The 24829-nt window shown below is 41.2% G+C and overlaps 1 protein-coding gene across 12 annotated transcripts in view; it reads left to right on the top strand.

Annotated features, from left to right (window-relative positions):
- The first annotated feature begins 13508 nt into the window (after positions 1-13508).
- The window catches only part of nrxn3b (neurexin 3b), a 272252-nt gene continuing 260931 nt past the window's right edge, over positions 13509-24829 (top strand). For 8 of the 12 annotated variants that reach the window (XM_027284467.1, XM_027284474.1, XM_027284473.1 and 5 more), the window contains exons 1-2: positions 13515-13781; positions 18792-19944. In XM_027284467.1, coding sequence (XP_027140268.1) covers positions 19248-19944 — 697 coding nt within the window. In that variant the 5' untranslated portion in view covers positions 13515-13781; positions 18792-19247. Of the gene's footprint in view, positions 13782-15214; positions 15538-18791; positions 19945-24829 lie in introns of those variants that run through there. The other 4 variants (XR_003463220.1, XR_003463221.1, XR_003463222.1 and 1 more) reach the window with 2 other exon arrangements.

Below are 24829 nucleotides of genomic sequence, written 5' to 3' on the forward strand. Positions count from 1 at the left end.
GAACGACGAGTGAATGTAGTGAAAATGTATTCAGTTTCATCATTCTAATTGTTCATCAGTCGAAATCCCATTCTGGAGGAGAATGTGTGTATTGGTCATTGTGTATATTTGCGTGCTACCCTCCAGGATGTTTGAGCAGTTCTGTCAGATAAAGAGAAAGTAGTACAGCTCATCTTGACTGCATTGAGTCTAACAACGTAACATATAGCTCTATGCTTAAGTAGCTTTAAGGAAGGAAAATCATCTTATTCCACAGTGTCTGACAGTATCACATATAGTATGCATATTCTGTATCTGCTTGTTCTAACGTTTCATTGAACTTATATGATGTTTACACTGACTAAAACCCAGGACTCTGTTTTTTAAATGTATTTTTTTATACTTCAAATCAAATGGAAACACGCTAGATCTTTTAAAAAATTCAGGTTGACATATTTGGTATCTTTGAAACTCTGAGATCTCCACTAGAATTTAAAAGAAAGTCATGCAGGTTTGAACAAAGTTTCACTGTACAGCCAAAGTTGTATTGACAGCAGGTGCAGCGAGGTCTAAAATGCCAAGGAGGATTCTTTTATTTATTGACCTTAGTTATTCATCTTCATATACACCACTGGCACTGAAATGACAATGCTATTTCTATTGATAATATTTACCAAGTTCGACCTCTGAGTTTAGCGTGTTAGCCTGTTTGCTAGTACTAAACACAAAGTACACCTGACGTTGTTGGGAATGTTGTTTGTTTTGCAGATTTAGCCTGATAATGATGGAGGACATGGATGCATTTTCCTAAATCCGTGTAAATCATTGCAATAGCTGTTGAGATATTTAACTTAAAACTACAAATATCAACCTCATGTTGGCCTAGAAGAAAGGTCAGGGGAAGACCAAAGTTATTACAATTCATTCTCAAAGAAGCATGGATATCTGCAGCAGCAAATGCCATGTATGGACCAAAGTGGCTGACAGAGAGATCATCATCCTTAGAGCCATGCTACTAAGAATTGCTCAGTGTACCACCATAAAACAGAAAGTTCTGTCTAAGTTTTCTTTGTGGGTGTTTCCCTATGTCATATATATCATCTGTACCAAATAATCATGGAAGTGATTATATACTTCCCCAATAACACTGAAAATGTGTGACTTATACAAATTGAATCAGTTCTGTTAGATTTTCATCCAATTCCATCCAATCCAATGTAAAATGTACTTAAAGTAGAAATCTCAATTGCTCCAAATGAACATAATCAATTCAAATATGTAAAAATGATTTGCCTTTGATTTGTTCATCTTGTGTGATCACTCACACATAATTACTGACTCATGCCTGCTGTTGGCCCACCAGTCTGTCCCCTTGCCTTGCATTGCTTCTGCATTTGTTTGTATGTTTATTCCTCTCTTTGTCACAATTTCTCCGTCCATCTGTCTGTCCATCTGTCTGCATGAGTAATCAATAGTCTCTTCATTAGACAAATGGAAGGAGATGGGAGGAAGCTACATCAGGAAGCCAATCAGATAGTGTAAGTGGGAGGGAAGGACATTTCAGATCCAAATCAGCTGCAATGAATCACAAGGGCACAGCTGATTCATAGGGCACCGTTTGATTTAGGGCCGGATAGGTGTGATTCAACAACAAGTTGGCTCCACTAAATTACACCTCAGCGTTAAACTAAAGTGTGTTAGTGCTTTTGATCTTTACTAATGGCCACAAACTTTTAGATTTACACATGTGAGTCACACGTGTGCTCACTAACAACCACACAAGGTCATACAGGATGTTTTTGTGAATGTATAGACGGAATGTTGGAAAGTTTTTGGTTATTACAAAGTGACGTGACTGGAGTCCAAACGTAAGACGATGTAACTTTTGAACAAAGTATTAACACATCCTCCTCTTACAAATGAAGCACTTAATTCAGAAGTAATAAAACATATCCTTGCTTACTTTACACACGTCAAGGTGACACCTGTCCCATCTCCCTTCTCTCCCACTTTCAGACTCTCTCAAATAACGCCTATTCACTTTCTTGCCAAAAGCTAGAGTTAGAAGAGAAGATTAATACCACTATTACATCTGTCCATTCAATATGAATACCAAAGCCAGGCTAGCTGTTTCCAACTTCTATGCAAAGTTATATGAGAGCGGTATCAAGCTTCTCCCTCAGCAGGAATGCAAAGATTGCTGACGCTGAGCCAACGTGTTCTGGCTATGACTTCATGTATTTGGGTCCTCTTCCTTTTTGCCCAAAAACTAAACTGTGACAACCCCCACGGTTTTAATGGTACGGTCATATCAGGTCTGGTATGATCCGCAGCTGATGGATATTTCAGCTGGCTATTGCTGTGTGACTTGTTGACTGTTCTTTACTTGTGCTACTGTCAGCCTACGCATTTGGTTTACTTTATTGTACATAAACCTGCTTTTATTATATCTTAATACAATTATTACATGCCATATGGGCACTAAACAGACTTGTTTGTCTTTATAATCATTCCTCCTCTTCATATTGGCCTTGGAACAATTTGAGCAACTACACTATAAGAAAGTCTACAGTCCTTGTTCTGTGCAAAAATTCACAAGTTCACAATCTCATATCGTCAAATCGAGTGGGTTTGTTAGCCATGGTAGTTGCGTGTACATTTATTGCCAGAACTGTGTCCAAGCAACAAACCTACATGGGACTACGTCCAACATGTGGGAATTTTGTTCTTAACACTGAAACTTTGGATGATATATGATTTGGCTAACTCCGACTACTGAAACTTCACATTATCTTTAGCCGAACTCTAGAATGCACTTCTGCATAAACACAAACTGAATCATCCAGTATATGGACAGGAGGAATGATTACAGTGACTAATAATTCTTTGAACATAGATAGGGTATCTGAGTAATGTATTAATAGAGAGGAAGATTTTGCAAACCCAAGCATATGAAGACATTCTTTTTTGCAGGATATGGGATGAATAACACCTTTCCAGTGCCTTTCTTTCTTTGTGTCCTCTTCATTTAAATGCTGAGAAGTCAGCGAGTGTTACGGAAGATGAAGGATCACAGCACATAAAATACCAAAGGATGTGAACCCAAGCCCTCGTTGGGGAATTTATACACAGGCTATGAAAAATGGCTTCTTCACAGACTACATCACTTGTTCCCGCTGCAGTTTCTGTGGCTTACTGAAGCGCCTCATCCTGAACTGTTCCATTTTCAAAGTCACTGCCTGGTTCCATATTCATAACCATTCCTGTATGAATGTCCAATTCCATTTCAGCGCATAGACAAATCACCTGCTTAGACCCAGAATGCTAACCCCGTTCTCTGTGCATTGATTGATCTGTCGCCTATCTCCCTGCAGCAGCTTTATTTCAAATCTGAAAGCAAACATTAACGGCCTGAACATTACCCTTCTCCCTTATATTCTATCTCTTTCTCTCTCTACATTACGTCTCTCTCTTTCTCACTCTCTTGCTATCGCATCCAGGAATCATCCGTCAATGCAATGAGGGAATAATAGGAGCTCCCTCTCGCTAGGTCGAAGTGACTGCTGTACCTTCCATTATGACTGAGACATGAGTGATTGCCTTGAAGATGGAAGGTAGGGAATATGAATGAACTGATCATAGTGAGACAGAGAGAAGACGGGGCTGGTTTTTCTGGTAGCTATGCTTTTGTTTAAAACTGGGAGTAGTGGCGTTCCTCTCAATGATGCACTACTCCTCTAGCGAAACTGAGAGTCAGTCCAAGTCTTTGAAATAAGACAGCGTCCCCTCTTCTCTAATACACATGGGCTTTATCTTCCAAAAGGGGGGCAACTTCAATGAAATGTGCCTGTTGTCTTTTGTTTTTCTTTCTCTCAGATGGCATCAAAGCTCTTTTCCAAAGGCCCCTTGAAAAACAAATGGTCTCCCTCATGAAAGCATATGGCATTGGTGCATGCGTGGTGGAAATAAAGAAATGTCCACATGATTTATGTGCCCTATGATTTCCAGTACCATTGCAGGAAGAACAAAAGAAAAAAAATGACTCGCACTTCAGCATTGTAGTGTACGTTGTTTTGATAAGCAGGCATTCTCTGTGCAAATGAAAGAAATGTGTCATCTTCCTCAAAATCCTCCAAGCTTTCATTACTTTGTTTGTCCCTCAGCGCCTGCTTTTGTTTCACCCACTGTCTCTGAAGTAGTTTTTGAGGGGCAGAGGGCTTCATTGTATCCTTCTGTCTGGCTTTCTTTCTTTTTTGTTTCTCTCTTTCTTTGTCAATCTACTTATTCACAATCTCGAGCCTGACCTTTGTCTCCGTTCCCACACAAAAAGTTTGAATAGCTGAGATGAACCATCTTTCTTCCTCCACATCTGTCTGCGAGGAGGTGGGTGGAGGAAAAGAGAGTCATATCTTGGTTGGTCACATGTCCTGTAACCTTTTCTAAGCTTGAACCTCAGCCTAGTACTGACATATCATATATCATATAAATAGTACACTCACTTAGGAGGCTCAGTATATTTTGCTGACAATTACATAAACGGGGTGCTATGAAAAGTCTACCCTCATGAAACTTTTATTGGTTTATACTATTTTTACCTTGATTACGTACATTACATTTCAAGACGACATAAAGACTAATATGCAAGATAATGTCTGGTATCAACTGCAGTAGCCTTTCACCTTTCTTCACAGCGCATGCAGGGAATGTGAGCACTGTCCGTATGCATGCGTGTATCTAAGGCTGTAGTTCTGCAGTGCATCTGGCTCACATGAATTATTTGTGTGAGGCAACTGTATGTGTCTGTGAGTACACGTTTGTCTACGTGTGTGATCTTTCTTCACGCAACCATCTGGCCTGAGTCTCAAACACTTAAGTATCACACAGTCGGCCCTGCCAGGTGTCAGGGTGTCCAGGTACCCAGGTGGCCGGGTTGTCTCGCCAAGACCTTTTTCCCCGTCTGGCATCAGACGTTGCACTTAAAGCAATATTTCATGTTGATATCAAGGGTTTTATTTTTGGTTATGCTGACCTTGACACGACTAAATGAACAGTTGACCTTTTGGCATTAGCAATTACACATAACCTTTTTTATTTAAATGACAAATATGTAAATTTACATATCACACTATATCACAACAACACCATGTTTGTGATGGGCCTGGTAAATCACTCAAAGCGCTTTCATAACACTTCACCCATTCACTGGGACTGAGCACCATATATTTATTGTCATCTTATGTGAATAAATAAGTAAAGCCTTCCATTTCAATAAGTTTTATTTCAGATTTGTTTTTTGTTTTTTTGCTCAAGCTTCTTTGGAAGTTTATGTGGCACTTCAGCTACATCACCAGAGACTGCACAGGAGAGAGCGGACGTGAGACGTAACAAGTGCTGTGAATAGGATTCAAGACAACTGATACTGCTGCACAAGCTAAAACCACTGCAGAATATGGCCAGAGTCGCCAGGATACCCACATCCATCTTTCATTTTATCAATGCTACTGAAATCTGTGGTGGAGATGATGAAATATCAGTGGTCTGTAGCGTACGTCTGGCTTGAGTCTCAAAGTCTGAACACAGTGATTTCCTGTGAGTGTGCAAGTGGGAGAGAATTCTTAAGTCAAGGATCGATTCCACTTTTATGATGAAAACAGTGGAGATACACAATTTTGCTCCAAAGATACAGTGAGTTTAAAAGACTCACAGCTTGTCGACAAGTATATTAAAACAGAAGGGTTACAATGTACATGTATTTTACCACAACATCTACTGTATGTGGTGAACCGTACTACAATGTATATCTAGTTTCATTTTTCTACACTCTGTACGGACATCAATTTATTAGATCAAACATGGCACTGCATGTTCTAGTGGGATTTGGTGTGAGGTTAATGGGGTTGTATGTGCTTTCACAGATGGTTAACTGAGATGATAGGCTCAGAGAATGCTTGTGACAGAGGTAAAGAATGTATTAAGAGAAAGACACCTATGGAGCCCGGTGGGTGGACCGTGACATAACAGTTGCAATTCACAGTTTAATGTGCAGTGGGATTGTACCACTCAAAATCCTAGAAATAAGATCATGTCACGATGAAGTGCTTTTGAATAAAAGCACCTACCAAAGAGGACATACTATGTGTTATATGTTCTTCAAATGGCATATTTTAAACCTCTGGCCTTGTGCAAGTGATGGATCTCATCTCAGAGCAGCAGTTTCTCTATGCGAGACCGGTGATTGATGCAGTATTACAGCACAGACACCTCACTGGCGATTGTCTATTCAAGCTCTGAGGTATCGTTAAAAAAAATGCAGGGACCCTGCAGTGCAGTCAGTGTGCTTTCCATCTCTGTGTCTCTCTCTCCCTTCAGATGTATGTAGGTGTTAGGACTACAGTCCAAGTGTCAGGATAACCAAGCCTGACAGGTGCTTCTCCTCATTATTCAAATAGATTCTCACAAGTGATAGAAGACGTGCCTTAGTGTGTCGTTTCTTTAGGTTGCTGCAGCCCTATATAGTGTGTATGTACAGTCCCCCACCCTTGGCATTGATGGTTACATTACATTGACATTTACAATGAAATATCACCCTCTTATGATCTGTATACCATCACATTTTTCCCCATAAGCCGGACCTGTTGATCTAAATATCACATCCATCCTGCTTAGCACCAAAGCTGCGGACTTTGCACGCAACAGCTCCCAAACAACGGGAGATAAATGAATGTTCATTAAGGAGGTTAGCTGTGCCTGTTTGAGGACCCAGTCTGGCCAAATTAGATTCTAATAGATGTCCTTGATAATGTAATCACTTTGACCTGCTAAGGGCCTCTTCGGTGACCGGCCAGCCAGACAGGCAGGCATTGGCAGCTTGGATTTGAGGTAAAATAAGTACAATTAGAATCAATCAGCATTGTTGCGTGTATTTGTGTGTGTGAGAGAGAGAAAGAGAAAAAGAAACATGTGACCTTCAGTACAGAGGTGGTAAACCATGATACAGTATTATTAGGACCCTCATGGATTATTGATAGCACCATAGCAGGTGGTGCCCGCTGGCAGCTGGCTTGTTGAAATGTATTGTTTGGGCTTACAGTAGTGGGAATGACACAAACATTAATCAGATAATGCTAGCACTCACACCTTTAGGCGGGGACATGACTTTGGCGCCATAAAGGTGGATGAAGACTGTCGTTAGAATGAGCATTTAAAGAATTCTTGACATTTTGGGAAATTAGTTTATTTGTGTTCTTGCTGAGACAAAGATGTGAAGATCGATACCACTCTTATATGTGTATGTTAAATTGCTAGAGCAAGAATTGTATTATTTTAGCTTAGCCTAAAGACTGAAACAGCGGTAAGACTTCAGTTTGTATTCCAATGAGTCATAATGATTATAAACGAGCTTTAGATGTGCTGGTAGGCAGATTGGGCTACATTGAGTAGAGCCCGGCTAGCTGCTTCTAGTCCTTATGTTAGACTAAGCCAACTGTCTCCTGGCTGTAACTTCATATTACATTTTTAAATTTAACAGCCATGAATATTCTCACATAAGCAACATTTTTCAAAGCTGCAACATTACTTATATGCATACTTTCTCCACTTTGTACATCTATGAGTCATAAGCAACTAGCTGTTCTATTAATTTACAGTCATCATTAGCCTGCAGAGACTGCATTCTGCATGTAGCCTGTTTGACAAAGCTATTATTGCATAAACTTTACCTTTGTCCATATCCTGTTTTATCTAAAGCAGATTCAACAGTATTATCTGTCTCATTTGGCGTTGGCTGCTCTTCCAGGTAACAAGGCACTCACTTGGAATAGCCTTTTTTCTTATTTTGCACCCCAGTCATGGAAAAGCCTTTAGCACAATTTGCAGCTTACTGAACTTCCCTGTGAGAGCAGGTTTAAAGCCTTGACAAAAAACACTGTAACTGAAAATAACAACTGATTCTCATATGCTGTATTTCACAGTGTTTTTCAGCTGTCGTTAATACCTTGTTGTCTTTGACAGGTTCTAATTTATAATAATGACCAGTTCCCCACAATAAAAATATCCACACGCAGATGGAACATCTCTAACAGAAACGTGATAGATGCAGAGCCTCTGTGATTAAGTGCCACAATGAGGACAAACACAGAAGATAATGGATGTTTGCAGTGGGAAAAGTAAGCACACATACCTGTCATCTACCTGTGTAAGTATAAGCCTTGTTCAAACTGAAGGGTAACAGGTTAGGAGCTCATCTGCTGTATCTGAGGTAAGTGGAGGCTTAGCACACTTCTTTGTACAGGATGGCAGTTAGTGTCATGCAGAGAAGAGTCAGCTTGAGATCAAACTCCACTCCAAACCTCCCACTATCAGGGCAGACAGTGGAGCCCACGAGGCCACCGATCTAGCAAGAGTGCTGGACAGTAAAAGCTGTGGAAGTGAAGTGTCCGTGGTTTAAAAATAAGTGACTGTGTGCTTGTGCTTGTCAGGAAGAGGTATCCTCCTTTTCACTGTCTACAAAATAAACCAGAGATAAAACACAGTGAAACCAAATAGAGAATGTTAGAGGCAGGATTATATTTATCACTCAAGACTTTAATTGTTGAAACAATGGGTCCATGATTTGAGACAGAGGGAGGTAGGAAGAAAATAGGCACATCATTTCTTGCATGAGAAATGACAACTGTTGCTGGCAGAGCTTATCAGCTGTAGCTAGATAACTAATTAACCCAACACTGACTCTATGAATTGGTTGAAATCCCATCTCTGGTAGATTTTTAAATATTTTCTGTTGACTCAAATTAAAATGGGAATCGTGTAACAGGAATCCCTTGATAGCTACAAATATGATATTGTGCTAAAAGACTAATGCTGCCTCTCTAAACTCAATGAGTCATGGCTGAGGCAGATTCTGCCTCTTGAAAGGAAGTCTATCCTTGCCACTGCCACCAAGGGGCTTGCTCGTGGTGGGAATTGTTGGGTCTCTGTAAATAATACTATAAAGAATACAGTTTAGACCTGCTCTCTATAAAAGAAACTGCCATTAAATAAAATTGGATAACCACTTACCACATATAGTTAGTTAGATTTTCGTTCACTTGAGGCCAGCAGCAAAAAAAATACATTGATTGATTGAGCATTACTGTCAGTTTGATAATGGTGAACTTGTTAGTGAGTAGTTATGCTTATTTACACATTCAGGAGTTACTAGTACATTACTATCCATCTGAAGCCATGTTTCTGGGCATCTGGTGTCCAATATTATCTCTCTTTTAACTCTGGTTTTGGTCTTTACCAATCCCTAAAGGGAATATATGGCTCTTTAGCAGCTAAATGCTCCACTATGTTTACCACCTAGTCTAACTAACTGTGTCTGTGTGCTGTTTGGAGCTGAGCCGTACAGTGATGGACAGGAAGAAGCCATTGAGAGATTAAAAAAAAACCCACAGACGTAAGAGGCAACATGTTGCGAATGAGAAACCCCTGCTGGGCTTGCCTGATCAACCTGTCATGTCTTAGATTTTAGCGCATGCTCACATGTCACGACAACGTACGATGCAGCTGCTGCTCAAACTTCCTCAGCATGATGACTAAGCATGTCCCATGTCACTATACATGCAGTAGGATGATTAATCCTTCTTTTTCTTCTTTTCTTCTTCTTTTTTACAGCAAGCCTATATAATACATCTTAAATATTACAACAGTTGTGGCAGCTGGAAATTTATTTTGTGAATACAGAACAAGTAGCTTGGGTGCTATTAAAGTAAACCAGAGGCTTGTGTTGAATTCAGTTTGAAGACATTATCAAAGGGTTATAATTCATTTATTATGCCGTTTAGTACAGAGGAATGGAGGGTATAAAATTTTGTACGAGCGGGCGAGTGTGCCTGAGGCATTGTCTTTGTGGTGTCTTTGATTTTAGTGATGTATTTGTGGAAGAAATCCTTTTGTTTGTCATTGTGTGCACATGCATTTTTTGTCAGGGATGTGAAGGTTGGGCGTGTTGTCTTTAGTGGGTCAGGAATATTTGCATGTAGCACTTTTTCACTATTTTTTCTCTGGATATGGAGCTCTCTGCCCCACTGTTCTCTTTACTGTGTCTCTCTCTCTGATATTGCTCAAGTGAGAGAGTGCTGATTTTCTTGTCACTGCTGTGTCTTAATTAGCCCCTAAGACCTTGTTAATATGTCACAGGACTAGCTTTATTATTGAACCTGTGGATAGGCCTGCCAATGCATTTGCAATCTGAAATAGTCAGTTTGAAACACTTAAAATCTAAGAAAATTTTAAGGTGTGTTTAACATGGCAAAGAAAAAAAAATGTCGACCAACCCTCTTCACAGACTATGAAACATCTTGAGTATTATAGCTTATTATATCTTACAATGTATTGGTCTTAACACATAACATATTGATCATAGATCATATTCAAACCAATTCAAATCAAATCAATTTTATTTGTATAGCCCAAAGTCACAAAGTACATTTGCCCTTTGCCTCAGAGGGCTTTACAATCTGTACAGGGAGTGACACCCTCTGTCCTTAGACCCTCGGTTCGAGTGAGGAAAAACTTGCCCACAAAAAACCTTTAACAGGGAAAAAAGGTGGAAGAAACCTCAGGAAGAGCCACAGAGGAGGGATCCCTCTCCCAGGACGGACAGACGTGCAATGGATGTCACGTGTACAGGACAAATCAACGCAAACATATTGTACAATTACAATGACTGACAAATTGACAATGAATCACAATGAATGATAAAACGACCACAGTAGCAGATATTAATCCCTAAACTGGGAAATTCTTTTTTCACTCAGTTTTTATTTACATGCATCTTAAGCCCGAAAACACATACAGTACAAGAGCTCATAGAAATGCAATGTGGAGAGAGATCGTGGAGTGATGGACAGCCCCCCTAGGAGCGCCCTGCGAGCAGTTGGGGGGGTTTGGTCTCTTGCTCAAGGGCACCTTGGCAGTGTCCAGGAGGTGACCTCTCCAGCTACCAGTCCACCTTCCATATTTTGGACTTGAACTGGCCACCCTCTGGTTCCCAAGCCAAGTCTCTATAGATTGAGCTACTGCCGCCCCCAAAAAATACAAATACAAATAGATAAAGAATGATTACATTTTATTAATCATTAATCATTACCCTTATTATCAGTTTGTACTATGCTTTAATGTTTTGCTGTTTTGTAGAGCGATTGTCTGTCCAGCACTGATGTTCATCAGTCTACTCAAGTTAGTAATAGTTTAAATAAAGAATGACTGTAATCATTATATATAATCTAAATTTGAACAAACAAATAGCAGAGAGGCACTAATCAATCAAAGTCAGGGTTGCAGTGGCTACAGGGAAACCGGAGCAGTCCATATGTTGTTTTAGCCTCGCAGCCCCATTTAAAGTAGCAAATGGCTCCAATTTTATAGCAGATGCAGAAGATTGTTTCATTTGAATCCTATTAGACCTTAGTGCCTCATTTAACACTGTTCATCATGAAGTTGTAATTCACCTCCTCTAGCAGTGGGTTAATATCTCTGGTTTTCCAGTGTCTTGGCTCAGATCCTGTTGTTTTTTTCTGGGAGTGGATTTTCTTTCTATAACACCTGCAGAGATAGCAGGAAATACAGATAGAGAGATAGATAGAGAAATACAGAGAAAGCATATGTTTAGTTAGGTGTTTTAATTTGGAGCGTCCTCTTCAGATGAACTAAGGTAGTGATCTAAGGTAGAATGATGAGAATCTAAGATGATGATGATGATACCAGAACAGGTCAATCAAAATGAACACTTGAGTCATCAATTAGGCATATTATGATGTTTTGATATGCATGTTCATATAGTCCTGAAAATAGGCTAAACAGCAACGATATGAAAACATGTACTTAGGTGTACAGGCCCCTTAGGCACTACCTTGCATACAGAAGGTTTTGTAAGTGTCAGATCATTTTACAGTTCAGTCACACAATTGTAAATAACTTCTTTTTTTTTGCGGTAGTTCCTCATCCCACAATGGTCTGTCCAAGTTTTATTCCACACAGAACAAGAAAAGGCCATTGATGCCTTTCTTCTCATCTCTCTCTAGCCCTGCCTCGATCAAAAGTCACCCTCATGCCTCGAGCTATTTCTCAATGCATCAGCTAGGATTTGAACTGATGCCAAAGGGAGAGAGTCAGAGTATCTCTAGATTTAGCATCTTTCCATTGGTTGCAAGTACTTATGTTTAAACTTGGTCTGATGCCGAGATATATGAAGACCTCTTGAGTCCATATAAGTCAGAGATCAGGTTAAGACACACAGGCAGGACCTCACTGACTGACCCTTAGTCTAGACCAAAGACTAAAGGTCGCTAAGCACTTATTTAAGACTTGCTTGTAGAATGTAGATATGCTGAATCTTGCTTTGATGCAGTTGTTTTCAGCGCTGTGCTGTTTTTAATACTATCTTATACCTTATTATATTATACACATCTATTCATTATTTTGTTGTTTTTTTTCTTGTGGCTTTAATCCTCTCATGATGAATTTTTATGAGGTTGTTCTTGTTTTGTGTTTTCTTTTGGTAGCACTTTGTAAACTGTTTTTTGATAAGTATTATGTAATAGCAAGAAAAATCATAATCACTACCTGTAGAACAAGAGGCAGGGTATATGAGGTGATATGGTTTTGCACTGTATAACAAAACATTAATTATCAAGTCAGGAATGCACAGTAACAAAGTGTAAGTGGCAAACATCTAGGTTATGGGTCATTAGCTTTATCAGCCACACTTTGGTGGCATCATTTGATGGAATTAATGTCCCTTCCTCCATCTTCCAACACAGTAGACATGGCAGCCTATATACAAATAAATAGATTCATGTGAGTACAAAGGACTGCTGATCACTTCTCTCCTCCTCCTGCATAATCCTCATGGCCTCTTTTACGCCTGACAGAGGTTCAGCACCATGGACAGGTCCATATTATGAGGCCTGCTGGGGAAACATGCTACATTTCGAGGTGCTGTCCAAGGTGCTGGACGCAGGGTGCTGAACCCTGGACGGAGTTGTTGTATGTAGTCCCGATGTGTGGGTGCTGTCCGAGGTGCTGAACTCCTGATACGTGCTCCACGCATATTCAACATAGTTGGAATTTCACAATAAAACAACACATTTTCATTCTTTTCTCCGGTTTAGCCGTTTTTTAAACGAATGTGTAAAATTCCTGGTCACCATTAGAACAGATCTAGCCACAGACAAACCACAAAAACATATAAATGGCTGTGCAAAATGTATGTAAAAAAAAAATCGCTGTCATGCATTGGGCACTGAGTGTGCATTTATATGTCATGTGCGCCTTGTCCTGTTCATAATTCTAGCGCGCAGATAGTATTATATCACTATCACTGGAAACTACATATTAAATCGAATCTAAGAATAAGGAACAAAGAGTTTTCATTATTGGTAATTTGTCCTGAGGGGCTATTTTCTCTCCAATTTGAATATTTCTCTCCCCCCACTGTGCAGAGAACTGTGCAGAAGGCGGGTCAGAGCGTCAGTGTGGGAGAAATCCAGGGGCCCATTATCAGTTGCGCTGAGTGAGCCGAGCTGAGAGATGCGCGTTCACTGAGCCGGAGGAAGGAGGACCGCTGCCTTTCCCTCCACCGCGCCTCACTTATAATAACCTCCTCATCACCAGCATCAGCATCTCACCGCCCCGGGCAGACTGTAATTTAAAAAAAAAACTACGGTTTCTTGATGGAATTTTGCTTCGGATTATTATAATTTGCTATATTTATACATAGGCTTTATCCGTCCGGAATCGTCTCCCTGTACGAAAAGGTAGGAGCAGATTAAAACTGGGCTATTCGTGTATATATATATTTTTTTATTCCTTTTATTTAAGACGTTCTTCATGCGTTATGTGTTCCGTGAAGGTATTTATGTCGTTAGATTTTTGAAGTTTCCCTGCAAGAATTTTCCTTTTCTGTGAATCTAGTGTGGAATTGGTGAGTTTGGGCTGAGATGGGGGATTTAAGTGCAATGGGATGGTTTGGATGAATAGTTTGAAACCCGCAGTTTAATCACTGGAGAGTGGGTGACTTTGTGTGTGTGTGTGTGTGTGCGGGGGAGAATACACTCGAGAGTCCACGTTGACTTATCAGTGGTGAATTTGTGACAAATATATTTTGCGGTGACTGAGTGAAGACGGAAAGTTTCAGCTCACTGAATCGCGTCTCTCAGCGGGGAGAGCTCTGTACATTACACGTTAAACACCAAAGCAGAAACAGCCCTAACTTCTTCTGATTTACGGATGATTTCTTTCACATGTAAACCGGACTCCTGTTCAAATTTCGCTTGGTAATTTATTAAAGCAAAGGGCTTGTAAACCCTTGAGCAACAGTCAGACTGCCACCGTGCGAGGAGCAGGGGGAAAGCTGGAGCGCTGCTGGAAAATGTTGCCCGCTGTTTTATTCATCGGTGCAGGGCTGCGGGTCGGATTTCTACTCGGTTTTAAGGGCTTTACTTTCTGCTGGAGATTTTGAATATTCCCATAACTGATTAAAATCACCTTCTGATCTATGCCAACGGCGGTTATTGCACTCTTTTAGAGAAAGCATGTCTGTGTGGGATTGACAGATCCAACCAGAATTCCACTATAAAGATCAATATAATTTAATATTCCTGCAAGAACTAATTTAATCTTTACTGCAGAGTTGACTGAGACACGGTGCCCACCTTTGTTCCTGGCTTGTTGGCTATTTTAATCACATGTGATGTACAACCTGTGAAATTACATCATTTATTCTGTCATATTGTGAGCTATTTCTCTCATCTGAAGCATATACGGTGAAATAGTAGTATCATCAGATTCTCGCACAGATGTTCATTGAGTTGCAGCCAGAAGGACAATTTTAACGTGTCCATTCATACTGTGACGACAAAGGCCTGGTGGTTATGAAAATGATGCTGCTGTGATGAAGTTTGTGCAGCTGAAATCTCCTTGAAAAGGGCAGACCATTCCAAATAAGTTTTATTTGTCCATCTGATATTTAGAGATATTCCACCCAGACACATTCCCATTGTCTTGTGAATGGAAATGCTAAATAAATAAAAATAATCAACAATTATGATAATTTATTTTTGTTGATCACTTGGGCCCCCCCCCCCTAAAGACCCCCTGCTGGTCCCTGAACCTCACTTTGTCTAAGCAGTAGACCAGCAGGTCTGTACACAGTATTCCCATTGTAGCATACACTCGTATGCTGTGACTGATGTCGGATTAAATCGTTCCTCCCGGCTGCAGTTTATGATGGACAGGGAGCACAGCGGGGGACAGAGGGGGTCTCCAGTGGGTGATGGGGACTAGGTTATATTACAAAACATGTCAATAAATCTGCAGCACCGACGCTAGATGCATCAATGCATCATTTATGTCCAGTGACGGTATCCCGTGCAGGTCATCTCATATCCTGCTCTATTTAATAATTCAACGTGTATATATATCCCGGAAAATATGTGCTTATTCTCGCATACTTAGAAGTCTACGAAGAACAAGAGCTAGCTAACGTTACTGCTGAGGGTCGAGGACGTCAAGGTAGATATACCTTTACATTTTCAAGTGGGCGGGTGGCCTGCTTCTTTTTACTGAGCAGAGATTAAAGTTCCTGTGTATGCTAAAAAAAAACAAAAAAAAACACATGTTTACTTCTTTAAGTAGCTAAAAATAGCTTCTTAATTAGCATTTTTTTTGCGTGCAAGGGGTGCTATGGTTGGGATTAGCTGAAGGGCATGTTTCATAACAAGTCTGTGAGGGAAAGTGTCAGATAAATGTGAAATTGGACTTTTTCGCCACGTTAGCCTCATTTAGCTTAGCCTGCGGGCTAAGCCCCGTTTGGCTCTATCCAGCAGGTGAACAGTTAAATATAGACCCTGTTTCAGAGCAGCCATTTTGTCATCAAGTAGTAGTAGTAGTGTAAACACAGGTGTTACCTGTGATACTAATTAAGGGCTCCGTCCTATTCAGGTCAGACAGAGTTTTGGTGCTGCTGTGCTTCATGTCAGCTCACCTGAAAAGGCTCTGCTGCAACTAAATGGAACTGAGCCCTATTTAGTATAATTGAAAACACCTGCGTGGACCATACCGTTTCATGTCAAAATGGCTGCTGTGAAAAACGGTATGAGCATCTTTTACTTTGTCAGATGTCAAGTCATTTTTCATACGTACGCTGTAAACTAATTAAAAATGTTTTATTTGGGGTTAAATGTAAGTTGTAACCAAACATGTCTTACGTTGGAGGAAAAAAATAGCCCCCCATTAATTAGGGATGTAACGATACACTCAACTCACGAGTCGATACGGTTCACGATTTTTTGTTCACGATACGATTTTCTCACGTTTTTTTTTTATTTAATTTTTTTAAAATGAGCTACAGACAAATTATGACCAAATAAAATAATCTCTTTATTTGTAGAAAAAAAAAAAATCTTAGGTGCTTTCTTTACAGAAAATCTCAAACATTTGTGTTCTCTTATAAAAAAGTGCAACTTACATGGTCATCCTAAACAAGAAAATACATGAAAAATATCTCCTTTCTTTGGAAACAATCTTACAAGTAAACTGGTGTAATGTGCAATTTTCGCTCACGAGGTGGCGTAACGTTACTTTGCTTCTCACTGTGGTGGCGGCTAATATGCTGCTGCATGTTGCTCGTGTTGCCACTATATGTTAGCAGTCTCTTGCAATATTTACATGCTGTTTTTGGTTTTGTCTGTCCATTTCTCACCGGTAGTATTTGTGTATATAAGGAATCCAAAATGCCGCCACACAGGTGATTTAAAACCTCTGTGCATCCTCTATTTCAAAGCTATTTTCTACTGTCGCCATGTCTTCGCTCGCTCTACCTACGTAGTGACGTAAGTCACGTGACTTGATGTCTGACGTTAAACAAATGAATCAGTGACTTTCTTTAAGATAAAGTAACCTATTTCTAATTTAGAAAAAGAAGAAAAAGAACTTATCCTACTTCTCTTGCATTCGCGAAGAATCGCGACTCATTTTTTCTGTCAACCAGTGCGAATCGTCACGCATTTGTACCGATTTTTAATCGTGTCATGATGCATCGTTACATCCCTACCAATAATGCTTTAGTTAACTGACAGAAAACACGCTAGCATTGTTAGCCTCCCCTGTCACGTCCATGGCTGACAGGGACACCTGATGCCTCACTTAGGCAATACACACAATAACTCGTGTTAATTGAATAGAAGCAAGGGCCAGTTTTCATAGGAGACCGATATCTCAGGTTTCATAGGCATATCGAGCTTTGCTTATTGAAGGGACACACAAAGCACATTTAGTCTACAGTTGGTTGTGTTTGCTTCACACAGCTGTGTTCAGGGTTATTTTAGCCACACAGAACCTTTTAACCTCTCTGCTGTCTCACCAAGTCACTCTTCAGACAAAGACAGTGATCTATCCAGGCAACCTAGTGTTGTCAGAGACAACACACACACACATACATACACACACAGACACACGTACTCGCTCCTGCACAGGGACACACATGCGTGCACACACACAGTGCATTAGCATAGGTATCAGTTACTAGAATTCAATAGCTCGCCTGCTGCAGCAAGATTAACTATTCAGGGCAGGTGGTTAAAGGGCCTATTGTGTTGCATGGTTCTGTGCTACTGTCATGATTGGACAATGCGTTTGTCTGGTGGGCAGCCCACTGCCAAAACAATTGCAAGGGCAAAGGGCTGGAAGAGTACACACACATATAAGGTTTCTCTATGTGAATCATTTCTAGCTCTGCTGAGCAAATTTAAACAGAACTGAATGAGTACAGGTGTAGAAAAGCAAGGGCTGGTGAGCTACTTAATATTCCATACCAGCGTCATCCAGGTTTCGGTGATAGAAAGCATCTGAATGTGTATTCACTGGAAGGAAATTTAAAAAATGTTAATAGTGGTGGGATTCGAATATGAAGTGCTACCATCCTAACATCTTTCTGAATAGCTGTTTATGATTGTAATCCCCCAAAGACATGCAAATGAGAGAGAGAGTGGCGGTGGATAATTAGTCATATTTATCAGGATCCCAGCAGGCCCTTACAGATAGCAGGCTAACGTCTGAGGCTTAACACATGTTCTGGCTCACCTCAATGGATATTCACTCATCACAGAATCAGCAACAGCAGTCTACTGGATGTTTTCTTTTTTTGCGTCGTAAAAAAATTCGCTATTGTGTCGCCACTACCTGGGAATTTAAATCTCAAATTGAGGCTTTAAAACTCTCGACAATTATTTGAGTTGATCTTCAAATAAAATGGGTAATTGGTAGAAATGGAACCCTGCATAAAATGCTCGTAAACCTTTAATGGATGTTAATAGTGGTTATTTAGTGGTCTTTAATGGCCACATGGAGAGTCAGATTTGTATTGAGTGGTGCTCTCGATATCCTTTTACTGCTTGATCTAGACTCATTGGCATGATTTTGTTTATCTGTAAGCCAAGCTTGCACTGCTTTCTCTGCTATGCTACTTTTGAATGAGATATTTTAAAATTTGAACTGACCTAATTACACAAATGCTAATATGATGTAACACCACTACAAAAGCTGCCTAAAAGTTGAATCAACGTCTCTCTCAAGCAGTGTCAATCAAAACGGAACATTTTATGTTTCATAAATGATCTGTTTGCAGAGCTAATATATTGTGTAGCATGAGATTAGATCCATTTTTCATTACGAGTGAAGCACATCACTTATCTCATTTCCAGGTGGCTCCTTTGTCATGCCAAATGACAGTGAGTTTAAAGTGATCTGTTTTTTGTTTTTTTTTGCAGTTCTCTCAAAGGTGTGTCTGAAGGTTTGGAGTTTGGAGATCAAACCATGGGGCACGGAACTGAACCAACGATGAAGGTTGTGTGCTTCAATCCAGGAAGTCGCCTCAAGGAAAAATCGCAAGATGCAGCTCTGAATCACTGACAAAACACACAAAGGATCATCTTCATCTTAGCACTTGCACCTGTCCACTTTGTGTGGAAATTGGATATTTTCACATATACAGCTGCATAGACCTGGCTGAGAAGATTTGATTCCGTCCATTATCAACATTAGATTTGCCTTGAAAATAAAACAAAACGGATATTGCATTCTCTGCTTGACTCTAATATTATCTATGTGGAATATAAGGTTCAGCAGATAAATCCTGGAACACAGCCATAATCAGATGTTATTGTCACTTTGAGGATCTATCCCCAGTTCTAACCCTCTTCTGGTGCGTCTTGTTATTCTCTACAATGAATCCCAACAGCCTACCTGGGCATGTCCTCCTGCTGCTAAGTACCGTGCTGGGCCTGAGTGTAGGTTTGGAGTTTACTGGCTCTGAAGGTCAGTGGGCTCGCTACCTGCGCTGGGACGCCAGCTCCAGAAGTGACCTGACATTTCAGTTCAAGACTTCACAATCAGAAGGCCTGCTGCTCTACTTCGACGATGGCGGATATTGCGACTTTCTGCTTCTGGCGGTGTCCGAGGGCAAGCTTCAGCTTCACATCAGCATCGACTGCGCTGAGACCACCATCACCTCTGACAAGATGGTCAACGACAGCCGCTGGCACTTTGCCGCCATCAACCGGCACAATTTGCGGACTGGCTTGGCAGTGGATGGCCAGACCAAGACGGAGGATGTGCGGCCCCAGCGACGGTTCATGAAGATTGTCAGTGACCTCTTCCTCGGAGGGCTCCCAGGAGACATCCGTACCTCTGCCATCACCCTGCCATCTGTCCGTGAGCTACCACCATTCAAGGGAATTATCACAGACCTCAGTTATGGGAGTAAGCTGCCCACGCTCATCAACAGTCAGAAAGTACGCTTGGAGATGATGGGCCTTTGCACAGAGAACCCCTGTGAGAATGGAGGGATCTGCTCGCTGGCAGATGGAGAAACCTACTGTGACTGCTCCAAAACAGGATATGTAGGTCGATACTGCACAGAAGGTAAGAGGGCTGGCTCCAGAGCTTTCTGTGTCAAGCGCTGAATATTGATTAAAATCTCTGTAAAAAATTCAGAGGGATTCCTCACAAATTTACAACTGACCTAACAGAAGGTCTGATGTCTGTCTCGGTAAGAAATGTTCATATTAACCCCTCATATTTACTTTTTGCATCATATATTGTTCAGATCATGTCATGGTGTCATAGAATCAGAATATTTCTTTGTTGCTCTGACAGCTTCTTTCAGGAAGTCTTCAAATTTCATGTGGGAGTTAAATTGGAGGTGATGTGCTCAGCATTTCCTCTCCCTTCACAGTTATTACTTTTGATGAGGAAGCAGTGGATACGGTATTAGCTGATATGACTGAAACTACAACACTCAGTTCTCTTTTCTCCGTTAAATGTATTCAGCTCTTGCAAGGTGGTGCAGGGACCTGAAGGTACACACAATGTTTGGATAAGAAACAACTCCATCTACTTTTCCTCTGCTTTTGTGCCAAGGTCATCTCTTTTTGGGAGGGGGTGTAATGAGATGCAGCGCTTTGACATTATTCTATCCTGTTCTATCTCCACACCTTTAAAGATATCATACTGACTTTTTCAGAAAGCAAAATAGCCCAAATAGCCCAGTGACAGTGATATAATGCTGGACCCATTTTTAAAAGTTACCACTGGATCTCCCCCCCCCCTCCCCAGCAAATACAAAAAAAAATAAATAAATAAAAAATCCTTGTACTGTACAGTGAACTACTTTCACTTTTTGGCTGGCCCTTCTGCTGGTTGAGGGCTGCTTAATGTTAAAGCCTGTACCTTTCAAAACATTGAAGCAAACTTGCTGATGCCAAGAATAACTTAATTTCTTCTTTTTTTTGGTACTGCATCCTCCACATAATCCTTTCAATTTTCATATTCAGTAATCCACAGAATTTCACTATAATCTTACAAGCCTACCTCTTTTCCTTTATGTATGGACTGTAAAGCATAACTTGTGTGAACAGACCCATGTCAAATTTCCTCCACCGCTGACCCACTTCCTGCCTGTCTACATCTCACTGACATGGTTTGGGGATGACTCCATTTTGCTAGAAATCAGGGGAATGCTCACTGAATGCGACAGCACTGTTTGCAAGCTATTTGAAACTGTGTCTGAAGATGTTTTGTCACCATTTAGGTTTTAGAGTAAGTCTTTGAGATTTCCGTCCTGTGTTTGGTTTCATGAGATGTCCTATCATTTGCTGCTCAAACAAAGCTGTTTGGAGCTTAAATCCCAATGCGCTAGCTTGTGGCATTGTTCAGGACGGCACGCGATGTACTGGTTGCAGAGCAGTCAAGCGGATGGACTTGCCCCCTTTTCGCTTCATCCCATTTGCTCATTGCCTCTGTCGAACAGTCGATGAAGGAGGAGGAGGAGGTGGTCCATTTGTCTGAGAGCTGGCAGGAGAACTGTGACATCCTCGTGTTAAGACAACCACGATTTTAAGAGTGCGCTTGTGACTCAGCCAGACAGCTTAGACAGCCACAGAGATGGTCATATCTCAGCCCCGGGGGGAGAGACAGTGTGACGAGTGAATTCACCACAGGCCTATTGTACCCCAATTTGTCCCAGGAGGTCAGCCGTTGGACAAGAACCAAACCCTGCTCACTCCGTCTCCGTCAGTGTCTCCCTCACATTCAAACACGTTTATTTGCACACCGTATCTCCATCTTTTTTTTTTAAGCAATAAAAGAGCAAAGCAGGAAGGGTAGTCACGTTAGCTCCCCAGCTGATCCGACTGCTGCTCTTTTCTGCCTTCCCATTAACTGATGTGGCTGATTGTTGATTATGCCACAGAGACAGGGAACCATAATTAGGGGGATAATGAGAACAGAGATGGCTAATTTGCCTGGAAAATGCCTTCACAAACACCACCGTCAATTTAAACTGTCCATGGCAAGCCAGCAGGATTTTTTTTTATTGTTATGTCCACATGTCTACAAGTGTCTTAATACTTGTTGTTCAAGCCAACCTCAAGCACCTAATGTTTTCAGGGGCTATTCAGAGCCATCAGATTCCGCCAGTTTAACTGCAGTTAGATGTGCACAAATGCACACCTGTCTCTGTCAGCATACTGTTGATCGTGCCGTACATTAACGAGCAATGGAAGCAATCTGTCAAACGTGTGGATATTTATGTGTTACATTATCAGGTTGCGTGGCCCGGGCCTCTGATGCGTGCACTCACACACATTTCACATTAACACTGGTGCACACAAACATATACACACATAGGCGGGGAGCAACGAGCCCTGGAGCTGCTCGTTAAAATGGGCAGATGGCTGACTGACTGAGTGGACCGGGCCTCGGAAGCATTTTGCCAGCCGTATTCCTAATAGTAGCCTGCTAGCCCACTGGCCTAGAAGGGAAAATGTGAGGAGTGGGCAGAATTAACATGTGAGATGAGACATGGAATGGGGAAGTAGGGTAGAGTCTGTTTGTGCCACTAGAAAAAAAAACAAAAAACAAAAAAACCATCCATATTCCCACGGTGTTTGCCCATTTTTGCTGTGCATTTCTGGCATCATGGGACAGCTGAGTTAGCCTCCTGCAGAAGCATCATTATTTCACAGCAGTGACAATCATGAGATAGCCTCCCTCTCTTCCTGCGAGCACCTGCAGCTCTTCCTCAAACTGTCCAGCTCGGCTAGCAGCTTAGCACCACAAACAGTTGGCCATAAAACACATGTTCAGCCTCTCCTCCCATGTGGATCAGGATGTATCAGTGTGACTAACTGTGTCAGGGCAATGAGCTGAAATTAGACACCACACACCACTCGCTCTCCACACGTGTCGACTTTGGCAGGCAAATCCATCGCCATGGCTTCGGCCTGTGGTCCTGCGCGCCGTTGATAACTCTTAAACCACCTCTTTGTGCAGAGTCATCTTTAATACCAACGTGATTCTGCTGCTGTTATTAGCTGTGCAAATATCAGTATCTTTTATGCTAATGACCTGGATATTGTCCCTCATTCAGTTAAATTAAATTAATGGGGGTGACATTATGAAGTCTCTCGAATACCTTAGGGTTTTCCAGTTACAATGAGATATGCATAAGGTCAAGGTTATTAAGAGCTACACTGGATTGTTTAATGAATATGTAAAACGATCTCTCTCCTCTGTAGCATTCCCTCATGCTGCATTTGTAATGACTGGTTTACCTTTAAAAAATATTCACTGGTTTGATTGAAGGCTAGTAATTGAAGGCTAGGGCAAGCAAACTGTTAAGCAAGTGCTAAAATGGTGCCTTCAGGCTTAGCTTTGGGGATTAATAAACAGACATGGAAAAAATGACAGTTACAATAATCTTACTATAAAAAGTAGGTCAGGGGGGAAAAAAAGGAAAAAATGGTGCAGGGACTCGCCTGATTCCAGTACAGAGGGCATTTGTGTCTAGTGCCCAAGCTGAAAATGATGTTTGGATTTGAGTGGTGAAGCTGCTGGTAAAATAGAGCAGAGGATTACGCTCGGACCACATGTGCTCCACAGCACATTGGCTTGTTCTGGGCGCTGTCGCATCAAGAGAAAGGGCTTTATCTACATGGGAAACTGAGCGTTTAACACGCACACACAGTATATGCATGCTTATTGAGCACAAGCATTTGCACAGTCAGGAAAAAAAAAACAAAAAAAAAAAAAACATGTGCCTGGTCCTAAGTCCCCCTCCCCAGTTCTCGAGAGCTGGAGCTGTGCCGCTGTCCATCAGCTGGCCACCATCACCCCACCCTCCCCCCACTTCCATGTTTCGTCCTTCCTTTTCCTCTCCCAATGTCATCCTTCTCATGTGGGAGGAGAGAAGTAGCAGCCATTTTGGAATCCCTAAAGACAGACACAGGGAAAAAAAAAACTCATCTTACCTGCACCAGCTCCTTCTACAGTATTTGCCTCTCTGCACCTTCTCTTAAATGGTATTTATGTCCTCTGCTGAGTTTGTTAAATCTAACGTTTTACAAAGACTTAATAAATAAAGCATGAAAATCCCCAGTTATATCCAGAGGTGGGAAACAGGCCAGGCCTCTGTGCAGCCTGAGCAGAGATCAAGGCACAGCACTGAGTCATATTATTTTCAGATATTGTGAATGAGAGCCGACACTTAAAATGTCTAAAGTAGTCTGTTTTAATTAAGATTTGCTCCGTTTCCTCATGTCAGTCCTTGATGCTCTCGAGTGGCTCTGATTACAGAAATCTCTCAATATTCATTTTAGGCGACAAGCAGCAGGTTTAAAAGAGACAGCATGGAGACAGAGATCATGGATATGATCTTTCATGTGCCCCAAATCACAGTGTCATGTTTCATACCCACAAGGTGTCCTGCACGGGTGGGATCCTGGTGAGGATGTTTGCCGCAAGAGATGAAGCTTAAAGCGTGGCTTATTTTATTTGACTTTTTTTTGCCACGCCATGCTGTGAAGTACAGAATCCCACAGTGAGCATTCTCCTGAAAAAGATCACAAGGGTTGTGTTGAATTTGGGTCAACGGTTCAGAGAGAGTTGGGTGGGTGGGTTAAAGGAGGTGGAGGAGAAAGATATGGGTCTGAAAAGCAGCATCTCAAAGATCCACAAACCTCACAACACCATAAATCCTCATGGATTCATGTCTCCTTTTTGTATGTGAGGCCCTCTGTGTGATACAAGATGTGGAATATTATGTTTTTGTAACGATATTCGAAATGTGAAAGAGTTGTTTGACAAAGGTGCAACGTCAATCTGATTCCCTGAGAAGATGGGACAGATGAAATTTCATGTGTTTCTCTCCACAGGGATTAATACTTAAGTAATTGTTTTGATCAGGCATGTCAAGGGGCAGCTCTTTGCTTCTTACATGGAGACACAATGCTTAGAAGTGTGTGGTATG

This window comes from Larimichthys crocea, chromosome XI (genome assembly GCF_000972845.2).
Source record: "Larimichthys crocea isolate SSNF chromosome XI, L_crocea_2.0, whole genome shotgun sequence".
Classification (NCBI taxonomy): Eukaryota; Metazoa; Chordata; class Actinopteri; family Sciaenidae; genus Larimichthys; species Larimichthys crocea.